The sequence below is a fragment of the Symphodus melops genome, assembly GCF_947650265.1.
Source record: "Symphodus melops genome assembly, chromosome: 6".
NCBI classification, from domain to species: domain Eukaryota; kingdom Metazoa; phylum Chordata; class Actinopteri; order Labriformes; family Labridae; genus Symphodus; species Symphodus melops.
Genome location: NC_136696.1, coordinates 487,423 through 507,175, shown reverse-complemented (window position 1 = coordinate 507,175; position 19,753 = coordinate 487,423). Strand labels below are relative to the sequence as shown.

Below are 19,753 nucleotides of genomic sequence, written 5' to 3'. Positions count from 1 at the left end.
ATGAACCAATTTACATTCCTGCATTGACTGTTTAACGACTGTACTCACACCTCTGGCATAAGCTCAAACACCTCTGTACATGCACATGTAACTAGTTTCTAGAAGGTCAGCACTTTGTTTCTAAGGCTCTTTAACTGTTTACAGGTCTCTTTTAACCAACACATGTTTTTCTCTCCTCACAGGTTATGTACATTATGCTATATTAGTTTTAAGTCTAACTGCTAATGCTAACTGCACAGGTTTAACATGTAATTATGTTTATTCTTAGTCACATAGGGGCTGCTATATCTTGTTTGGGGGATTTTGTATACAGAGGGGAGGGGGGACAGCGGGTGTGTATTGTAACTAATGTCTTGTGTCCTGCCTGTCTGTATACTGCTACTGGATGCCTTGAATTTCCCTCGGGATCAATAAAGTATCTTTCTATCTATCTATCTATCTATCTATCTATCTATCTATCTATCTATCTATCTATCTATCTATCTATCTATCTAGTCACAGCCATAACGTTGGCATCAGCATCAGTCACAGCCATAACATTGGCAACAGCATCAGTCAAAGCCATAACGTTGGCAACAGCATCAGTCACAGCCATAACGTTGGCAACAGCATCAGTCACAGCCATAACGTTGGCAACAGCATCAGTCACAGCCATAACGTTGGCATCAGCATCAGTCACAGCCATAACATTGGCAACAGCATCAGTCAAAGCCATAACGTTGGCAACAGCATCAGTTACAGCCATAACGTTGGCAACAGCATCAGTCACATCAGCATCAGTCAGTCACAGCCATAACGTTGGCATCAGCATCATCAGTCACAGCCATAACGTTGGCATCATCATCAGTCACAGCCATAACGTTGGCATCAGCATCAGTCACAGCCATAACGTTGGCATCATCATCAGTCATAGCCATAACATTGGCAACAGCATCAGTCACATCAGTCACAGCCATAACGTTGGCAACAGCATCAGTCACAGCCATAACGTTGGCATAAGCATCAGTCACATCAGTCACAGCCATAACGTTGGCAACAGCATCAGTCACAGCCAAACTGTTGGCAACAGCATCAGTCACAGCCATAACGTTGGCATCAGCATCAGTCACAGCCATAACATTGGCAACAGCATCAGTCAAAGCCATAACGTTGGCAACAGCATCAGTCACAGCCATAACGTTGGCAACAGCATCAGTCACATCAGCATCAGTCAGTCACAGCCATAACGTTGGCATCAGCATCAGTCACAGCCATAACGTTGGCATCAGTCACAGTCACAGCCATAACGTTGGCAACAGCATCAGTCACAACCAAACTGTTGGCAACAGCATCAGTCACAGCCATAACGTTGGCATCAGCATCAGTCACAGCCATAACATTGGCAACAGCATCAGTCAAAGCCATAACGTTGGCAACAGCATCAGTCACAGCCATAACGTTGGCATCATCATCAGTCACAGCCATAACGTTGGCAACAGCATCAGTCACAGCCATAACATTGGCATCAGCATCAGTCACAGCCATAACATTGGCAACAGCATCAGTCACAGCCATAACGTTGGCATCAGCATCAGTCACATCAGTCACAGCCATAAAGTTGGCATCAGCATCAGTCACATCAGTCACAGCCATAACATTGGCAACAGCATCAATCACAGCCATATCGTTGGCATCAGCATCAGTCACATCAATCACAGCCATAACGTTGGCAACAGCATCAGTCACAGCCATAACGTTGGCAACAGCATCAGTCACATCAGCATCAGTCAGTCACAGCCATAACGTTGGCATCAGCATCAGTCACAGCCATAACGTTGGCATCAGTCACAGTCACAGCCATAACGTTGGCAACAGCATCAGTCACAACCAAACTGTTGGCAACAGCATCAGTCACAGCCATAACGTTGGCATCAGCATCAGTCACAGCCATAACATTGGCAACAGCATCAGTCAAAGCCATAACGTTGGCAACAGCATCAGTCACAGCCATAACGTTGGCAACAGCATCAGTCACATCAGCATCAGTCAGTCACAGCCATAACGTTGGCATCAGCATCATCAGTCACAGCCATAACGTTGGCAACAGCATGAGTCACAGCCATAACGTTGGCATCATCATCAGTCACAGCCATAACGTTGGCATCATCATCAGTCACAGCCATAACGTTGGCATCAGCATCAGTCACAGCCATAACGTTGGCATCATCATCAGTCATAGCCATAACATTGGCAACAGCATCAGTCACATCAGTCACAGCCATAACGTTGGCAACAGCATCAGTCACAGCCATAACGTTGGCATAAGCATCAGTCACATCAGTCACAGCCATAACGTTGGCAACAGCATCAGTCACAGCCAAACTGTTGGCAACAGCATCAGTCACAGCCATAACGTTGGCATCAGCATCAGTCACAGCCATAACATTGGCAACAGCATCAGTCAAAGCCATAACGTTGGCAACAGCATCAGTCACAGCCATAACGTTGGCAACAGCATCAGTCACATCAGCATCAGTCAGTCACAGCCATAACGTTGGCATCAGCATCAGTCACAGCCATAACGTTGGCATCAGTCACAGTCACAGCCATAACGTTGGCAACAGCATCAGTCACAACCAAACTGTTGGCAACAGCATCAGTCACAGCCATAACGTTGGCATCAGCATCAGTCACAGCCATAACATTGGCAACAGCATCAGTCAAAGCCATAACGTTGGCAACAGCATCAGTCACAGCCATAACGTTGGCAACAGCATCAGTCACATCAGCATCAGTCAGTCACAGCCATAACGTTGGCATCAGCATCATCAGTCACAGCCATAACGTTGGCATCATCATCAGTCACAGCCATAACGTTGGCAACAGCATCAGTCACAGCCATAACATTGGCATCAGCATCAGTCACAGCCATAACATTGGCAACAGCATCAGTCACAGCCATAACGTTGGCATCAGCATCAGTCACATCAGTCACAGCCATAAAGTTGGCATCAGCATCAGTCACATCAGTCACAGCCATAACATTGGCAACAGCATCAATCACAGCCATATCGTTGGCATCAGCATCAGTCACATCAATCACAGCCATAACGTTGGCAACAGCATCAGTCACAGCCATAACGTTGGCATCAGCATCAGTCACAGCCATAACATTGGCAACAGCATCAGTCACAGCCATAACGTTGGCATCAGCATCAGTCACATCAGTCACAGCCATAAAGTTGGCATCAGCATCAGTCACATCAGTCACAGCCATAACATTGGCAACAGCATCAATCACAGCCATATCGTTGGCATCAGCATCAGTCACATCAATCACAGCCATAACGTTGGCAAAAGCATCAGTCACAGCCATAACGTTGGCATCAGCATCAGTCACAACATGTTCAACATGAGCCTGCGGCTCGGGAAGGTTCCTGTGCTCTGGAAGACCTCGTGCCTCACCCCTGTCCCCAAGAAGAAGAACCCCAGTGAGCCAGGCGACTTCAGACCAATCGCTCTGACATCCCACGTTATGAAGACCTTCGAACGGCTGCTGCTCCAACACCTCAGACCCCAGGTACAACACGCACAGGATCCCCTGCAGTTTGCATACCAGGCAAAGGTGGGCGTGGACGATGCCATCCTCTATCTTCTACACAGGGCTTACTCTCATCTGGACAAAGGGAGCAGCGTGATGAGAATCATGTTCTTTGATTTCTCAAGCGCTTTCGACACCATCCATCCCCTCCTACTGAGAGACAAGCTGACCGAGATGAGGGTGGACTCGCACCTGGTGAGGTGGATCACGGACTACCTCACAGAGAGACCACAGTACGTCAGACTGAAGGACTGCACATCTGACACTGTGGTCAGCAGCACTGGAGCACCACAGGGGACCGTGCTCTCCCCCGTCCTGTTCACCCTGTACACCTCGGACTTCCAGTATAACTCTGAGCTCTGCCACATGCAGAAATACTCGGACGACACTGCGATAGTTGCTTGTGTCAGGGATGGACAGGAGGAGGAGTACAGGAGCCTGATCGAGGACTTTGTGACGTGGTGCAGTGCCAACCATCTGCAGCTAAACACCTCCAAGACCAAGGAGATGGTGGTGGACTTCCGAAGGAAGAAACCACATCTTGAACCTGTTTCCATCGGCGGGGTCGATGTGGAGGTGGTCAGGACCTACGGGTACCTGGGGCTGCAGCTGGATGACAAGCTGGACTGGTCGCCTAACATGGACACTACCTGCAGGAAGGGACAGAGCCGTCTGTACTTCCTGAGAAGGCTGGGGTCCTTCAACATCTGCAAAAAGCTGCTGCAGATGTTCTACCAGTCTGTGGTGTCCAGCGTCCTCTTCTACGCAGTGGTGTGCTGGGGAGGAAGCTGCAAGAAGAGGGACGCAGCACGCCTGGACAGACTGGTGAGGAGGGCCGGCTCTGTGGTGGGCACAGAGCTGGACTCACTGGTGACAGTGGTGGAGAGGAGGTCTCTGGACAAAATGCTCTCCATCATGGACAACACACACCACCCTCTGCACAGCACCTTCACCGGGCAGAGGAGCATGTTCAGCGAAAGACTGCTCTCACAGTCGTGCTCCACGGACAGGCTCAAGAACTCTTTTGTCCCCCTGGCCATAAGACTGTATAACACTTCACTGTCACGGCAGGGAAGAAGCGCACGGTGATCCCTGGAATCTTTTTTCACTTTTTTCTCACTCCTCACCTGCACTGCTGACCTCAGAGTCAGCCCCCAGTTGGACACTGTAATGCATATTGATAGTCACTTTACTGAGCACTGGTCACTTTAAAGATAATCACCCTAATCATGTCTGGTTTCATCCCACTGTTGTGTTATGCTACATCTGTAAGGGTTGACATGATCACCCTAATTAGGTCAAGTTTCACTCTATTGTCTTCAACACTTAATGCTAATCTGCTCCCCAATAGTTGGGTACTTAACGATAACTACCCTAACCACTCCTGGTTTCAGGTTATTGTCTAGGACACTTAATGCAAATCACTGCTCCTTTAAGTTGATGAACCAATTTACATTCCTGCATTGACTGTTTAACGACTGTACTCACACCTCTGGCATAAGCTCAAACACCTCTGTACATGCACATGTAACTAGTTTCTAGAAGGTCAGCACTTTGTTTCTAAGGCTCTTTAACTGTTTACAGGTCTCTTTTAACCAACACATGTTTTTCTCTCCTCACAGGTTATGTACATTATGCTATATTAGTTTTAAGTCTAACTGCTAATGCTAACTGCACAGGTTTAACATGTAATTATGTTTATTCTTAGTCACATAGGGGCTGCTATATCTTGTTTGGGGGATTTTGTATACAGAGGGGAGGGGGGACAGCGGGTGTGTATTGTAACTAATGTCTTGTGTCCTGCCTGTCTGTATACTGCTACTGGATGCCTTGAATTTCCCTCGGGATCAATAAAGTATCTTTCTATCTATCTATCTATCTATCTATCTATCTATCTATCTATCTATCTATCTATCTATCTATCTAGTCACAGCCATAACGTTGGCATCAGCATCAGTCACAGCCATAACATTGGCAACAGCATCAGTCAAAGCCATAACGTTGGCAACAGCATCAGTCACAGCCATAACGTTGGCAACAGCATCAGTCACAGCCATAACGTTGGCAACAGCATCAGTCACAGCCATAACGTTGGCATCAGCATCAGTCACAGCCATAACATTGGCAACAGCATCAGTCAAAGCCATAACGTTGGCAACAGCATCAGTTACAGCCATAACGTTGGCAACAGCATCAGTCACATCAGCATCAGTCAGTCACAGCCATAACGTTGGCATCAGCATCATCAGTCACAGCCATAACGTTGGCATCATCATCAGTCACAGCCATAACGTTGGCATCAGCATCAGTCACAGCCATAACGTTGGCATCATCATCAGTCATAGCCATAACATTGGCAACAGCATCAGTCACATCAGTCACAGCCATAACGTTGGCAACAGCATCAGTCACAGCCATAACGTTGGCATAAGCATCAGTCACATCAGTCACAGCCATAACGTTGGCAACAGCATCAGTCACAGCCAAACTGTTGGCAACAGCATCAGTCACAGCCATAACGTTGGCATCAGCATCAGTCACAGCCATAACATTGGCAACAGCATCAGTCAAAGCCATAACGTTGGCAACAGCATCAGTCACAGCCATAACGTTGGCAACAGCATCAGTCACATCAGCATCAGTCAGTCACAGCCATAACGTTGGCATCAGCATCAGTCACAGCCATAACGTTGGCATCAGTCACAGTCACAGCCATAACGTTGGCAACAGCATCAGTCACAACCAAACTGTTGGCAACAGCATCAGTCACAGCCATAACGTTGGCATCAGCATCAGTCACAGCCATAACATTGGCAACAGCATCAGTCAAAGCCATAACGTTGGCAACAGCATCAGTCACAGCCATAACGTTGGCATCATCATCAGTCACAGCCATAACGTTGGCAACAGCATCAGTCACAGCCATAACATTGGCATCAGCATCAGTCACAGCCATAACATTGGCAACAGCATCAGTCACAGCCATAACGTTGGCATCAGCATCAGTCACATCAGTCACAGCCATAAAGTTGGCATCAGCATCAGTCACATCAGTCACAGCCATAACATTGGCAACAGCATCAATCACAGCCATATCGTTGGCATCAGCATCAGTCACATCAATCACAGCCATAACGTTGGCAACAGCATCAGTCACAGCCATAACGTTGGCATCAGCATCAGTCACAGCCATAACATTGGCAACAGCATCAGTCACAGCCATAACGTTGGCATCAGCATCAGTCACATCAGTCACAGCCATAAAGTTGGCATCAGCATCAGTCACATCAGTCACAGCCATAACATTGGCAACAGCATCAATCACAGCCATATCGTTGGCATCAGCATCAGTCACATCAATCACAGCCATAACGTTGGCAAAAGCATCAGTCACAGCCATAACGTTGGCATCAGCATCAGTCACAACATGTTCAACATGAGCCTGCGGCTCGGGAAGGTTCCTGTGCTCTGGAAGACCTCGTGCCTCACCCCTGTCCCCAAGAAGAAGAACCCCAGTGAGCCAGGCGACTTCAGACCAATCGCTCTGACATCCCACGTTATGAAGACCTTCGAACGGCTGCTGCTCCAACACCTCAGACCCCAGGTACAACACGCACAGGATCCCCTGCAGTTTGCATACCAGGCAAAGGTGGGCGTGGACGATGCCATCCTCTATCTTCTACACAGGGCTTACTCTCATCTGGACAAAGGGAGCAGCGTGATGAGAATCATGTTCTTTGATTTCTCAAGCGCTTTCGACACCATCCATCCCCTCCTACTGAGAGACAAGCTGACCGAGATGAGGGTGGACTCGCACCTGGTGAGGTGGATCACGGACTACCTCACAGAGAGACCACAGTACGTCAGACTGAAGGACTGCACATCTGACACTGTGGTCAGCAGCACTGGAGCACCACAGGGGACCGTGCTCTCCCCCGTCCTGTTCACCCTGTACACCTCGGACTTCCAGTATAACTCTGAGCTCTGCCACATGCAGAAATACTCGGACGACACTGCGATAGTTGCTTGTGTCAGGGATGGACAGGAGGAGGAGTACAGGAGCCTGATCGAGGACTTTGTGACGTGGTGCAGTGCCAACCATCTGCAGCTAAACACCTCCAAGACCAAGGAGATGGTGGTGGACTTCCGAAGGAAGAAACCACATCTTGAACCTGTTTCCATCGGCGGGGTCGACGTGGAGGTGGTCAGGACCTACGGGTACCTGGGGCTGCAGCTGGATGACAAGCTGGACTGGTCGCCTAACATGGACACTACCTGCAGGAAGGGACAGAGCCGTCTGTACTTCCTGAGAAGGCTGGGGTCCTTCAACATCTGCAAAAAGCTGCTGCAGATGTTCTACCAGTCTGTGGTGTCCAGCGTCCTCTTCTACGCAGTGGTGTGCTGGGGAGGAAGCTGCAAGAAGAGGGACGCAGCACGCCTGGACAGACTGGTGAGGAGGGCCGGCTCTGTGGTGGGCACAGAGCTGGACTCACTGGTGACAGTGGTGGAGAGGAGGTCTCTGGACAAAATGCTCTCCATCATGGACAACACACACCACCCTCTGCACAGCACCTTCACCGGGCAGAGGAGCATGTTCAGCGAAAGACTGCTCTCACAGTCGTGCTCCACGGACAGGCTCAAGAACTCTTTTGTCCCCCTGGCCATAAGACTGTATAACACTTCACTGTCACGGCAGGGAAGAAGCGCACGGTGATCCCTGGAATCTTTTTTCACTTTTTTCTCACTCCTCACCTGCACTGCTGACCTCAGAGTCAGCCCCCAGTTGGACACTGTAATGCATATTGATAGTCACTTTACTGAGCACTGGTCACTTTAAAGATAATCACCCTAATCATGTCTGGTTTCATCCCACTGTTGTGTTATGCTACATCTGTAAGGGTTGACATGATCACCCTAATTAGGTCAAGTTTCACTCTATTGTCTTCAACACTTAATGCTAATCTGCTCCCCAATAGTTGGGTACTTAACGATAACTACCCTAACCACTCCTGGTTTCAGGTTATTGTCTAGGACACTTAATGCAAATCACTGCTCCTTTAAGTTGATGAACCAATTTACATTCCTGCATTGACTGTTTAACGACTGTACTCACACCTCTGGCATAAGCTCAAACACCTCTGTACATGCACATGTAACTAGTTTCTAGAAGGTCAGCACTTTGTTTCTAAGGCTCTTTAACTGTTTACAGGTCTCTTTTAACCAACACATGTTTTTCTCTCCTCACAGGTTATGTACATTATGCTATATTAGTTTTAAGTCTAACTGCTAATGCTAACTGCACAGGTTTAACATGTAATTATGTTTATTCTTAGTCACATAGGGGCTGCTATATCTTGTTTGGGGGATTTTGTATACAGAGGGGAGGGGGGACAGCGGGTGTGTATTGTAACTAATGTCTTGTGTCCTGCCTGTCTGTATACTGCTACTGGATGCCTTGAATTTCCCTCGGGATCAATAAAGTATCTTTCTATCTATCTATCTATCTATCTATCTATCTATCTATCTATCTATCTATCTATCTATCTATCTATCTATCTATCTATCTATCTATCTATCTAGTCACAGCCATAACGTTGGCATCAGCATCAGTCACAGCCATAACATTGGCAACAGCATCAGTCAAAGCCATAACGTTGGCAACAGCATCAGTCACAGCCATAACGTTGGCAACAGCATCAGTCACAGCCATAACGTTGGCAACAGCATCAGTCACAGCCATAACGTTGGCATCAGCATCAGTCACAGCCATAACATTGGCAACAGCATCAGTCACAGCCATAACGTTGGCAACAGCATCAGTTACAGCCATAACGTTGGCAACAGCATCAGTCACATCAGCATCAGTCAGTCACAGCCATAACGTTGGCATCAGCATCATCAGTCACAGCCATAACGTTGGCATCATCATCAGTCACAGCCATAACGTTGTCAACAGCATCAGTCACAGCCATAACGTTGGCATCAGCATCAGTCACAGACATAACATTGGCAACAGCATCAGTCAAAGCCATAACGTTGGCATCAGCATCAGTCACATCAGTCACAGCCATAACATTGGCATCAGCATCAGTCACATCAATCACAGCCATAACATTGACATCAGCATCAGTCACAGTCACAGCCATAACGTTGCCATCAGCATCAGTCACAGCCATAACGTTGGCATCAGCATCAGTCACAGCCATAACGTTGGCATCAGCATCAGTCACAGCCATAACATTGGCAACAGCATCAGTCACAGCCATAACGTTGGCATCAGCATCAGTCACATCAGTCACAGCCATAACATTGGCATCAGCATCAGTCACATCAATCACAGCCAAAACATTGACATCAGCATCAGTCACAGTCACAGCCATAACGTTGCCATCATCATCAGTCACAGCCATAACGTTGGCATCAGCATCAGTCACAGCCATAACGTTGGCATCAGCATCAGTCACAGCCATAACGTTGGCAACAGCATCAGTCACAGCCATAACGTTGGCAACAGCATCAGTCACGGCCATAACTTTGGCAACAGCATCAGTCACATCAGTCACAGCCATAGCGTTGGCAACAGCATCAGTCACAGCCATAACGTTGGCATCATCATCAGTCACGGCCATAGCGTTGGCATCAGCATCATCAGTCACGGCTATAACTTTGGCAACAGCATCAGGCACAGCCACAACGTTGGTAAATCATCCCAATGCAAGCAAAATGGTAAGCAGCCTTTCAATAATTACAATTATTACAAGTATTCTCTCGTCCAGTAACTCATAATTCACGGAGAGTAACTGTTCAGCTGATAATGTTCTTCTGCACAAGTAAAAGGGTTTAGCCGTTTAAATTATTGTCGTGTTCATTTACAGGCAGAAGCCAAGGAATCATGTTGACGCTCATTTGGTGGAATAATTTTTTATTGCATTTATGCAAAAGCTTGTTTTAACTGTCATGTTTCATTCACTCAGCAGATTAAGCCAATTATTTCATTTGACAGATTCATCATGATCAGTAAGTAAAACTCTTCTTTTGGGGGACTCTATGGGCTGTGCTACTTTAAGGGGTCTGCCCCCTTTTCTTTTGGGGGATCTATCCTAATGACGAGCAGGATTTCATCACTAAATCGCATCTTCCACCCCATAGAGTCCAAGCGCCAAAACATTCTGTCAAATCTCATTCTGTCCATCACTTTTTCACTGTAATAAATTCATTCTTAATATCACTTGCCTGTCCTGATTGAAATGAAGCTTAGCGAAAGTTCAGTAAGGAAGACTTTAAGTGATCCACAATGAGGTTTCTCAGTCACCCTTTTCACGCTATCTCATTTCCGCTGTCATTTTCGAGCTGTCAGTTTGGGCCGTCCGTGGGTTAATCAGCTGTTCTGTCACCGGACCTCATCTAACCAATGGCTCAGCGTTCCTCCTTCTTTTTCGGCCAATCATCATTCAGCTCTCCTTTTAAATATGATCCTTTTTCTTCCATAGTTCTTTCAAGCTGGCTTCGCGCGCCCCTCCACCTCCCCATCACCGCCATCTTCAGAAGCAGAGTCAACTCCCATCAATTCTTCTCCAACTCAAGTCTCATCAAATCATCACTGATGTGACACCAAAAACTTCTGTCAAATCTCATTCTGTCAATCACTTTTTCACTGTAATAAATTAATTCTTAATATCCATTGTCTCTCCTGATTGAACTGGAGAATGGAGTCATGGTCATCATAGTGTAAACTACAAGGACACTGTGACGGAGCGGCTCCATCACTGAGTGCAGGTGCCCACACCAACACACACGCTAACACGTACACTGACACACACACGCGCACCAAACTTTCCCCTCTGCCAATGCTCCTTATCACGCAATTAAACATCATCTTCCTCCTTTCCCTTCCCGGATACGAACCCACCCACAACAAAACAAAATCTCACGCCACCCACCCCCCCCCCCACTGAACTGAACTCCTTTTTCAACCGCTTCGACACACAGGACTTCTCCAAAGAGTGCAGGGAAGCTCTCAAGGCTCTGCCCCCAGTTGATCCCAATGAGCCTGCCCCCTTCACAGTCGAGGAAGTGCGCCACCAGCTAAGCCGGTGTAACCCATCCAAGGCCCCAGGACCCGACGGCATCCCAGCAAGGGTGCTGAAGACCTGTGCCACAGAACTGGCTCCTATTGCCCACTCCCTCTTCTGTGAGTCATATCTGACTGCTACAATACCCCTCCTCTGGAAAAGCGCAACAATAATCCCGGTACCCAAGAAACCACGACCGTCCGACCTCAATCACTACCGCCCCATCGCCCTCACTCCCATACTAATGAAGTGCCTGGAAAAACTGCTGCTGAAGGTCATCCTCCCATTTGTGAAACCTCATCTGGACCCTCTCCAATTCGCCTACAGGGAAAAAAGGGGCACAGAGGACGCTGTTGCTTGCCTGTTACAACTTGTCCTCCAGCACCTAGATTCCCGAGGCACCTTCGCGAGGATCCTCTTCGTGGACTTCAGTTCCGCATTCAATACCATTCAAAGGCACCTGCTCATCCTAAAGCTTCACAAACTCAACACTCCACCCATTCTGATCCACCTCCTGCACAACTTCCTCAGCGACAGACAGCAAGCTGTTCGGGTAGGCACATCTACATCACCCCCACTCATCACCAACACCAGAGCCCCCCAGGGCTGTGTGCTAAGCCCCTTCCTCTATACCCTGTACACCAACGACTGCACCAGCCCCTCTCCCACCACCACCTACCTCAAGTACTCTGACGATACTGCCATCCTCGCCCTCCTATCAGACAATAACTCCACCACAGACTACCACAACACTGTCACCCACTTCTCACACTGGTGTAGGCTTAACTTCCTCCATCTCAACGTAAACAAAATAAATAATAATAGGCACCCCATCACCCCAGCCTCCCACCCTCATCAACAATGACACAGTTGAAACTGTTGACAGCTTTAGATACCTCGGACTCACATTAGACAACAATCTCACCTTCGACCAGCACACAACGGACATTCAAAAAAGGAGCTACCAAAGACTGCACGCCATCCGGAAACTTAAAGGACTATATGTTGCCCCCCCATCTCCTCCTCCTGTTGTATAAAAGCATCGTCCAGCCCATCCTGCTCTACTGTTCCTCCTGCTTCTTTAACATGCTCACTGTCAAAAACCGGGTCAAACTCACCCGTGTCACAAACATTGCAGCCAAATTAATCGGTCTCCCCACTCCCACCCTGTCAGAACTCAATTCAAAGGCCATCACACGCACCGCACACACAATAGCACTGGACACCACCCACCCTCTCAACTGCCACCTCACCATCATGCCCTCCGGACGCATGTACAGGTCCCTGCTGTGCAGAAGGGCGCGATACGGCAGAAGCCTGGTGCCTGCAGTCATCTCTGCCCTCAATAAAAATCCACCTCAGTCCCAATCCCCAGTCCCCCCATAAGCATATGCACTGTATGCCCTGTCACTGTATGTCCTGTCACTGTATGCCCTATCACTATCTGTCCTGTCGCCCCACATGTATGTCCTGTTGTCTCACATGTATCTCCCTGTGCCTGTGTTCACCCTTTGTCGGCGTGCTGCCCTTAAAACTGTACACTGTGGAAAAGAATTTCCCCTCGGGGACAATAAAATAAAAAGTCTAAAATCTAAAGTCTTCCCTATGCATAGGCATGGCAGAATACAATCCATTTACATGATCAGTTAATCGTAATACAAATCGGATGAGTCGGTGGGTCTGCTGCACATTATGCAAACTGTCGAGTCAAACGGACGGAAGCAGACGGAAGGAATGAATCGTCACAGCGCGAGGTATTAAGAGAGATGCACACAGACAGCTGGGGAGCAGAGCAGAGCGACAGGTTAATATGCTGAAACTACAGAGAAAAATAGAACCACAAAATTATCTGTGCAAAGTTGATCATCTCCGACAAACCAAAGAGATAGCCGGTAAGTGTTCCTGTTTTGGGAAAGACTGTTTTGCTGGCATGGAAACATCTGCAGTGGTGCTGGTTCAGGCAGGCGCTGATATTAGGCGCTGATATTATTAAGTTTATTTGATCAGTCATTTATAGCGCGTCTCTTTATTTTATTAAAGACGGCTTGTTTATGCTTTATTGTGGTATTTATTTCATTGAAAAAGTGCTGTTTATGAACTGTTGCTGAAGCACGCGGGGTAAATGACAGACTGATTGACGTTAATAAAGCAGTTTGCTTTACTTTGCGCGTGTGATTAAAAACATCAATAGAAAACTTATTTGCTGACTTTTTTTTTAAAGCGGGATAATAAAATAAGTTTAAAATTAAAAACATTTGTTAAAATTCAGGATTAAAATGTTTAAAATACAGAAAAGTATCTTTAAAAAGTAGAACATTAACATGTGTTTAAACATGTTAAAATTAGTCTTGCATGTGTTTCATTTAAAATGTTGAAGTTGTGTTGATTTAATGTCATGTTAACATTTTAGTATTTTCTTTTGTTTCTAAGGTTTCTCACCTAAACCAAACCTTAATTGAAGTAGCCGAAGGCTAAACTGATAAACGAACAAAACTTCAAAATAAAGGAATTGAAAAGGAAAAGTTTGAGTGGAGTCCAGTCCTTTGGGTCGAGGATCATTCCCTTTCAAGTTGGGAAGCACGAGGACAAACTTGACACAATTCTATCCTCAGTCAAATTCGTCTCGGCTTCAGTATGGACCACATATTAGTAACCTGTCATTGATTCCAGGTAAACACTTTGTGATGAACTCGACTGTTCTGTCATAAATCGGTCAGGACTATTCAATTGTACACGGCCATCTTAATCATTCAGTCACAATGACAACGAGATTCTCAGTCATCATGGCGGCAGGACTGTCATCCATTGCTATAATTCATGTCTAACACAATGCTAATCATCGACTTTAAAACTAAAAATCTGGATCCTGGTCTTGGATTCCTTCAGACCTGCCTGGACCTGCAAACTTCGTATCAGAAGGTACTTGTGTGCCGAGGATGCTACTAGTAAGGCTAACATGTTTTTCTGCAGCATCTCAACCAGGTCATCACAGGTTCCTGAGCATCAAGATCCGACTCCTACTTTAATGCATCTTGTATTTCTTTATTTCTACATCATTATTGATTACTAATGTATTCACAATCATTACTTTATGACTTTATCTTTCTACAGCTATTACTTCCACGCATGTTGCCATGGTAGCGCTTAGACAATAATTTCTGAGCTATGCTGCCTCGCTCATGAAGCTCTGGTTAGCTGGCTTGCACTGGCTGATCGAATCACATTTCACCAAGGTCAACTAGACTGATCATCTGGCGTAGTGTAAGATCAATCACTAGCCATAGATAAGTCAGGTTCATGGTAATTCAAGTAATTCCTTTTAGAATAGTCACTGCCACATCGGCAGTCAATCCAGGTGTCCTTTTCTCTTCAACAACTCGGATGATGCTCTTTCCCTGATTTCCAGTCCTGTATTTGTCCAGAAATCAGCTGGTTTGTTGAGCCAAAGATGACTAAATCCCAATCTAATGGGAAGAAAAAACATACAACTGGTGGTGGTGAATTTCATGGTGTTCTAATAAGGTTAAGTCTGAAATTTCCTTCTAAATCTTGGGCTCACTATTTCATTGCTCCGGTTGTGTCACAGTCAGGCTGGCCACGTGTGGGGAGAATACATTCAACACGCCGGGCCAGATGGCTATTATGTCAGACCATTTTGATAAAAATCAGATTTGTTGATGATGCAGATTCAAACAAGAAAATCAACATGAACAGCATTCAATCTAAAACTTCATGGAGGTCAGAAACATGTGAACATGAAAATGTTTCAGCTAATAATCAAACACATGAGATGTAAAACACAAACAGAGAAGAAGTGAACTGACCTCAGAGTCTCCAGTCTACAGTTTGGACTCTGCAGAAAATCACTCAGCAGCTTCACTCCTGAATCCTGCAGCATGTTGGAGCTCAGGTCCAGATGTCTCAGATGGGAGGGGTTGGACTTCAGAGCTGAGGCCAGAGAAGAACAGCTGATCTCTGACAAACTGCAGCTCCACAAACTGAATAAAGAATAAAAGAAGAGAATAAAAAGAATGATGAATGAGATGATAAGAACAAAACTAGGTCCAATCAGTGAGTGTGTCCCTAAAATAAGTAGAGAGACTTTGACATTGTGTTATTGTGGATCATTCAAATGTCAGCTTTCTACAGACATCATCCAAACATTCATCCAGCTGTTCATGTTAATAAAGACACCAACATGTTATTGATCTCAGTCAAGATTACACACCCACTACTCAGCTACACACACCTGCGACTGTCTGTGTATCTGTGTGAGAGAGAGTGTATGTCTGTGTGTGTGTGTATGTGAGTTATTGAGTGTGTGTGTCATAATCAAATATATGTCAGGTCAGATAATCTTGTGTCTTCTGTAACATGTTTGGAGTGAACCCCATTGCACAAATGAACCAATGTTTTCGTTTTCAAATAGTCTTTATTTAGCAGGTTTGTGGTCATAAACAGAAGGCTTGTAGGTTTACCGGGGCAATAACCCCCCCTCAAGGGATGGCTCCTGACATCCAAAAGTCATTGAACTGCGTGGGGGGGAGGGGGAACGGCGTTGGCCTAAAACTCCTGGGAGCCAGACAAGTCCATCTCCTCAGCTGTGTGGGTGGAGGGGGTCTGGAGGAGGGTTTCCCTTACCCCTGCCATTGAACGGCCTCCAACATCCAGAACAAGCGGGGGCAAGATGTGGATCCCTGAACGAACTGACTCATTGGCTGGCTGCTCGGGGTGTTGCTGATGAAAGTTGGTTATAAGGGTGGAGTGTACAATATGGCGAGCAGGAACCCAGGACCTTTCCTCTGGGCCGTAACCCTCCCAGTCCACAAGGTACTGAAGGCCTCTACCACGCCAACGAGAGCGAATCAGGTGCCGCACTGTAAACACTGGACCACCATCAATAATACGTGGAGGGGGAGGTGGTGGTGCCGGAGGGACCAAGGGACTGTTGTGGACTGGCTTAATCCTGGATACATGAAAGGTTGGGTGAACTCTCATGGAACGCTTCAAGATTCAAGATTTAAGATTCAAGATTTCTTTATTTAGTCCTGAAGGAAATTTGCCTTGGACGTACAGGCTGCTGCATAACACATAACATGACAGAAAAGAAAATACAGTAAAACAGTGCATAGCACACAAGTGCTGACAGTGCAATAAAGTGCATACCTACATACATGGCATTCCTTTACAGGAACAGAAACTCTACTTACGGCCTGAGTTCAACAGAGAAACGGATAGTGGGATGAATGTGCTCACACCATAGTACAAAGTTGTTTACCTCCTGCTTGTACACAAGGGTGTTTGTATCAGAATCCAAGAGGCCCAGAATGGCAGTGTCATCAGAGAATTTAATAAGAGAAACACTAGAATGCCTGCTGGTGCAGTCATTAGTATAAACCGTGAATAAAGGGGGAGAACTCACACACCCTTGAGGAACTCCTGTACTTATTACTTTTAACTGGGATGTTGTCTGGTTCACTCTGACCTGTTGAGTCCTGTTGGTTAAAACAGAGTGGTACCATCTGATTATAAATGGGTTGACGTTCATCTGTTTGAGTTTATTGAGAAGGATGTGTGGCTGCACAGAATTAAAGGCAGAACTGAAGTCGACGAACAATAATCTGGCATAAGCCTTTGGATTTTCAACATGTTGCAAGATTGAATGTGTTACAGTGACAATTGCATCATCAGTGCCCCGGTTGTCACTGTAGGCAAACTGATATGGATCTAATTGACCATCAATATTTGACTTCAGCTTCACCACCATCAACTTCTCTAGGCACTTGACTACAATGGAAGTCAAGGCAACAGGCCTATAGTCGTTGTTATCTTGGGGGACCGCTTTTTTTGGAAGAGGGATGATGGTCGCCCTTTTCCACAAAGATGGAACTATATGCGAATCCACTGATCTTTGATAGAGGGGGGCCCAAGCTGGTGTTAGCTCCTCTGCACACGTCTTCAAAAGGAAGGATGAGACACAGTCAGGGCCTGCTGCCCTGCTAGTGTCCAATCTTTTAAACTGTTTTACTACCTCAGTATGGTCTATGTCTATTTTTGAAACATCCTCTCCTAATGATATGGTGCTAATGACATTATAACAATCAGAAGAATGGTTTTGTGTATCAAACCGGAGGTAGAAATTGTTTAGATCATTTGCCATGAAACTTTCATCGGTTGAATACACTGGTTTCCTGGTAGGAGTCATATTAGTGATTGATTTCATTGTGTCCCACATTTTTTTGATGTTGTTTGCTTTGAAATCCTCTTCAATGGATTCCTTGTACTGTTGCTTTGCTGTTTTGAGTTTCAGGTTTAACTCTTTTTGCACAAGTCGTTGTTGCAGATAGTCCATCCATCCATCCATCCATTTTCTACCGCTTATCCGGGGCCGGGTCGCGGGGGCAGCAGTCTAAGCAGAGACACCCAGACTTCCCTCACCCCAGACACCTCCTCCAGCTCTTCCGGTGGGACCCCAAGGCGTTCCCAAGCCAGCCGAGAGACATAGTCTCTCCAGCGTGTCCTGGGTCTACCCCGAGGCCTCCTCCCGGAGGGACATGCCCGGAATACCTCCCTAGGGAGGCGTCCAGGGGGCATCCGGACCAGATGCCCGAACCACCTCAACTGACTCCTCTCGATGTGGAGGAGTAACGGCTCTACTCCGAGCTCCTCCCTGGTGACCGAGCTCCTCACCCTATCTCTAAGGGTGCGCCCAGCCACCCTACGGAGGAAGCCCATTTCGGCCGCTTGTATCCGAGATCTCGTTCTTTCGGTCATGACCCAAAGCTCATGACCATAGGTGAGGGTAGGAACGAAGATCGACCGGTAAATCGAGAGCTTTGCCTTTCGGCTTAGCTCCTTCTTCACCACGACGGACCGATACAGCGACCGCATGACTGCAGACGCCGCACCGATCCGTCTGTCAATCTCACGCTCCATCTTCCCCCCACTCGTGAACAAGACCCCGAGATACTTAAACTCCTCCACCTGGGGCAAAGACTCCCCACCGACCCGAAGAGGGCAAGCCACCTTTTTCCGGTCGAGAACCATGGCCTCAGATTTAGAGGTGCTGATCCTCATCCCAGCCGCCTCACACTCGGTAGCGAACCGCCCCAGTGCGCACTGAAGGTCCGAGCTCGATGGAGCCAACAAGACCACATCATCTGCAAAAAGCAGAGACGAGATCCTGTGGTCCCCGAACCGGACCCCCTCCGGCCCCTGACTGCGCCTAGAAATTCTGTCCATAAAAGTAATGAACAGAACCGGTGACAAAGGGCAGCCCTGCCGGAGGCCAACGCGCACTGGGAACAGGTCCGACTTAATACCGGCAATGCGAACCATACTCCTGCTCCGGTCGTACAAGGACCGGACCGCCCTTAGCAAAGGGCCCCGAACCCCATACTCACGGAGCACCCCCCAGAGGGCGCCGCGAGGGACACGGTCGAAGGCCTTCTCCAAATCCACAAAGCACATGTGGACTGGTTGGGCAAACTCCCATGAACCCTCGAGCACCCGCTGGAGAGTGTAGAGCTGGTCCAGTGTTCCACGGCCAGGACGAAAACCGCATTGTTCCTCTTGGATCCGAGATTCGACTATCTGGAGTTGCAGATAGTCCTTGCTCTTGAAAACAAGCCTCTTGCGCCTAATGCGATCCTTAATGTCCTTATTAATGTACGGCTTATTGTTTGGATATGGCTTAATTGATTTGTGGGGTATCACTGCCTCCACACAGAAGTTAATATAGGCTGTAATAACATCTGTGGATGTATTCAGGTCAGGTTCGTGAAAAATGTCCCAGTCGGTGCTTAAATAACACTCTTTCAAACAGACTGCCATTGGATTGATGACCCTCTGGATCGAAAAAGGCCCGATGAACCTTGGTGCCATCTTTCTGGACTCCACACGCAGAGGTAAGTCTCGGGTGGAGAGCCACACTTGCTGTGCAACTTGGTAGGTAGGAGCAGGTGTACGTCGCCAGTTGGCAGTGGCAGTATAGCGACCCACGGAACGAAGAAGGGTGGAGCGAGCTTGGAGCCATGTTCTGCGACAGCAGCGGATGAAGGCTTGGACAGATGGGCAGGAAACCTCTTTATCAAGGGCTGGG

At 47.2% G+C, this 19,753-nt stretch overlaps 1 protein-coding gene across 1 annotated transcript in view; it reads right to left on the bottom strand.

The window, feature by feature from the left end:
• The window catches only part of LOC306825397 (uncharacterized protein), a 141,368-nt gene that overhangs the window by 34,471 nt on the left and 87,144 nt on the right, over positions 1 to 19,753 (bottom strand). Inside the window, exon 8 of the mRNA XM_079346115.1 lies at positions 15,477 to 15,650. Within this exon, the coding sequence (XP_079202241.1) occupies positions 15,477 to 15,650 (174 nt within the window). The remainder of the gene's footprint in view (positions 1 to 15,476; positions 15,651 to 19,753) is intronic.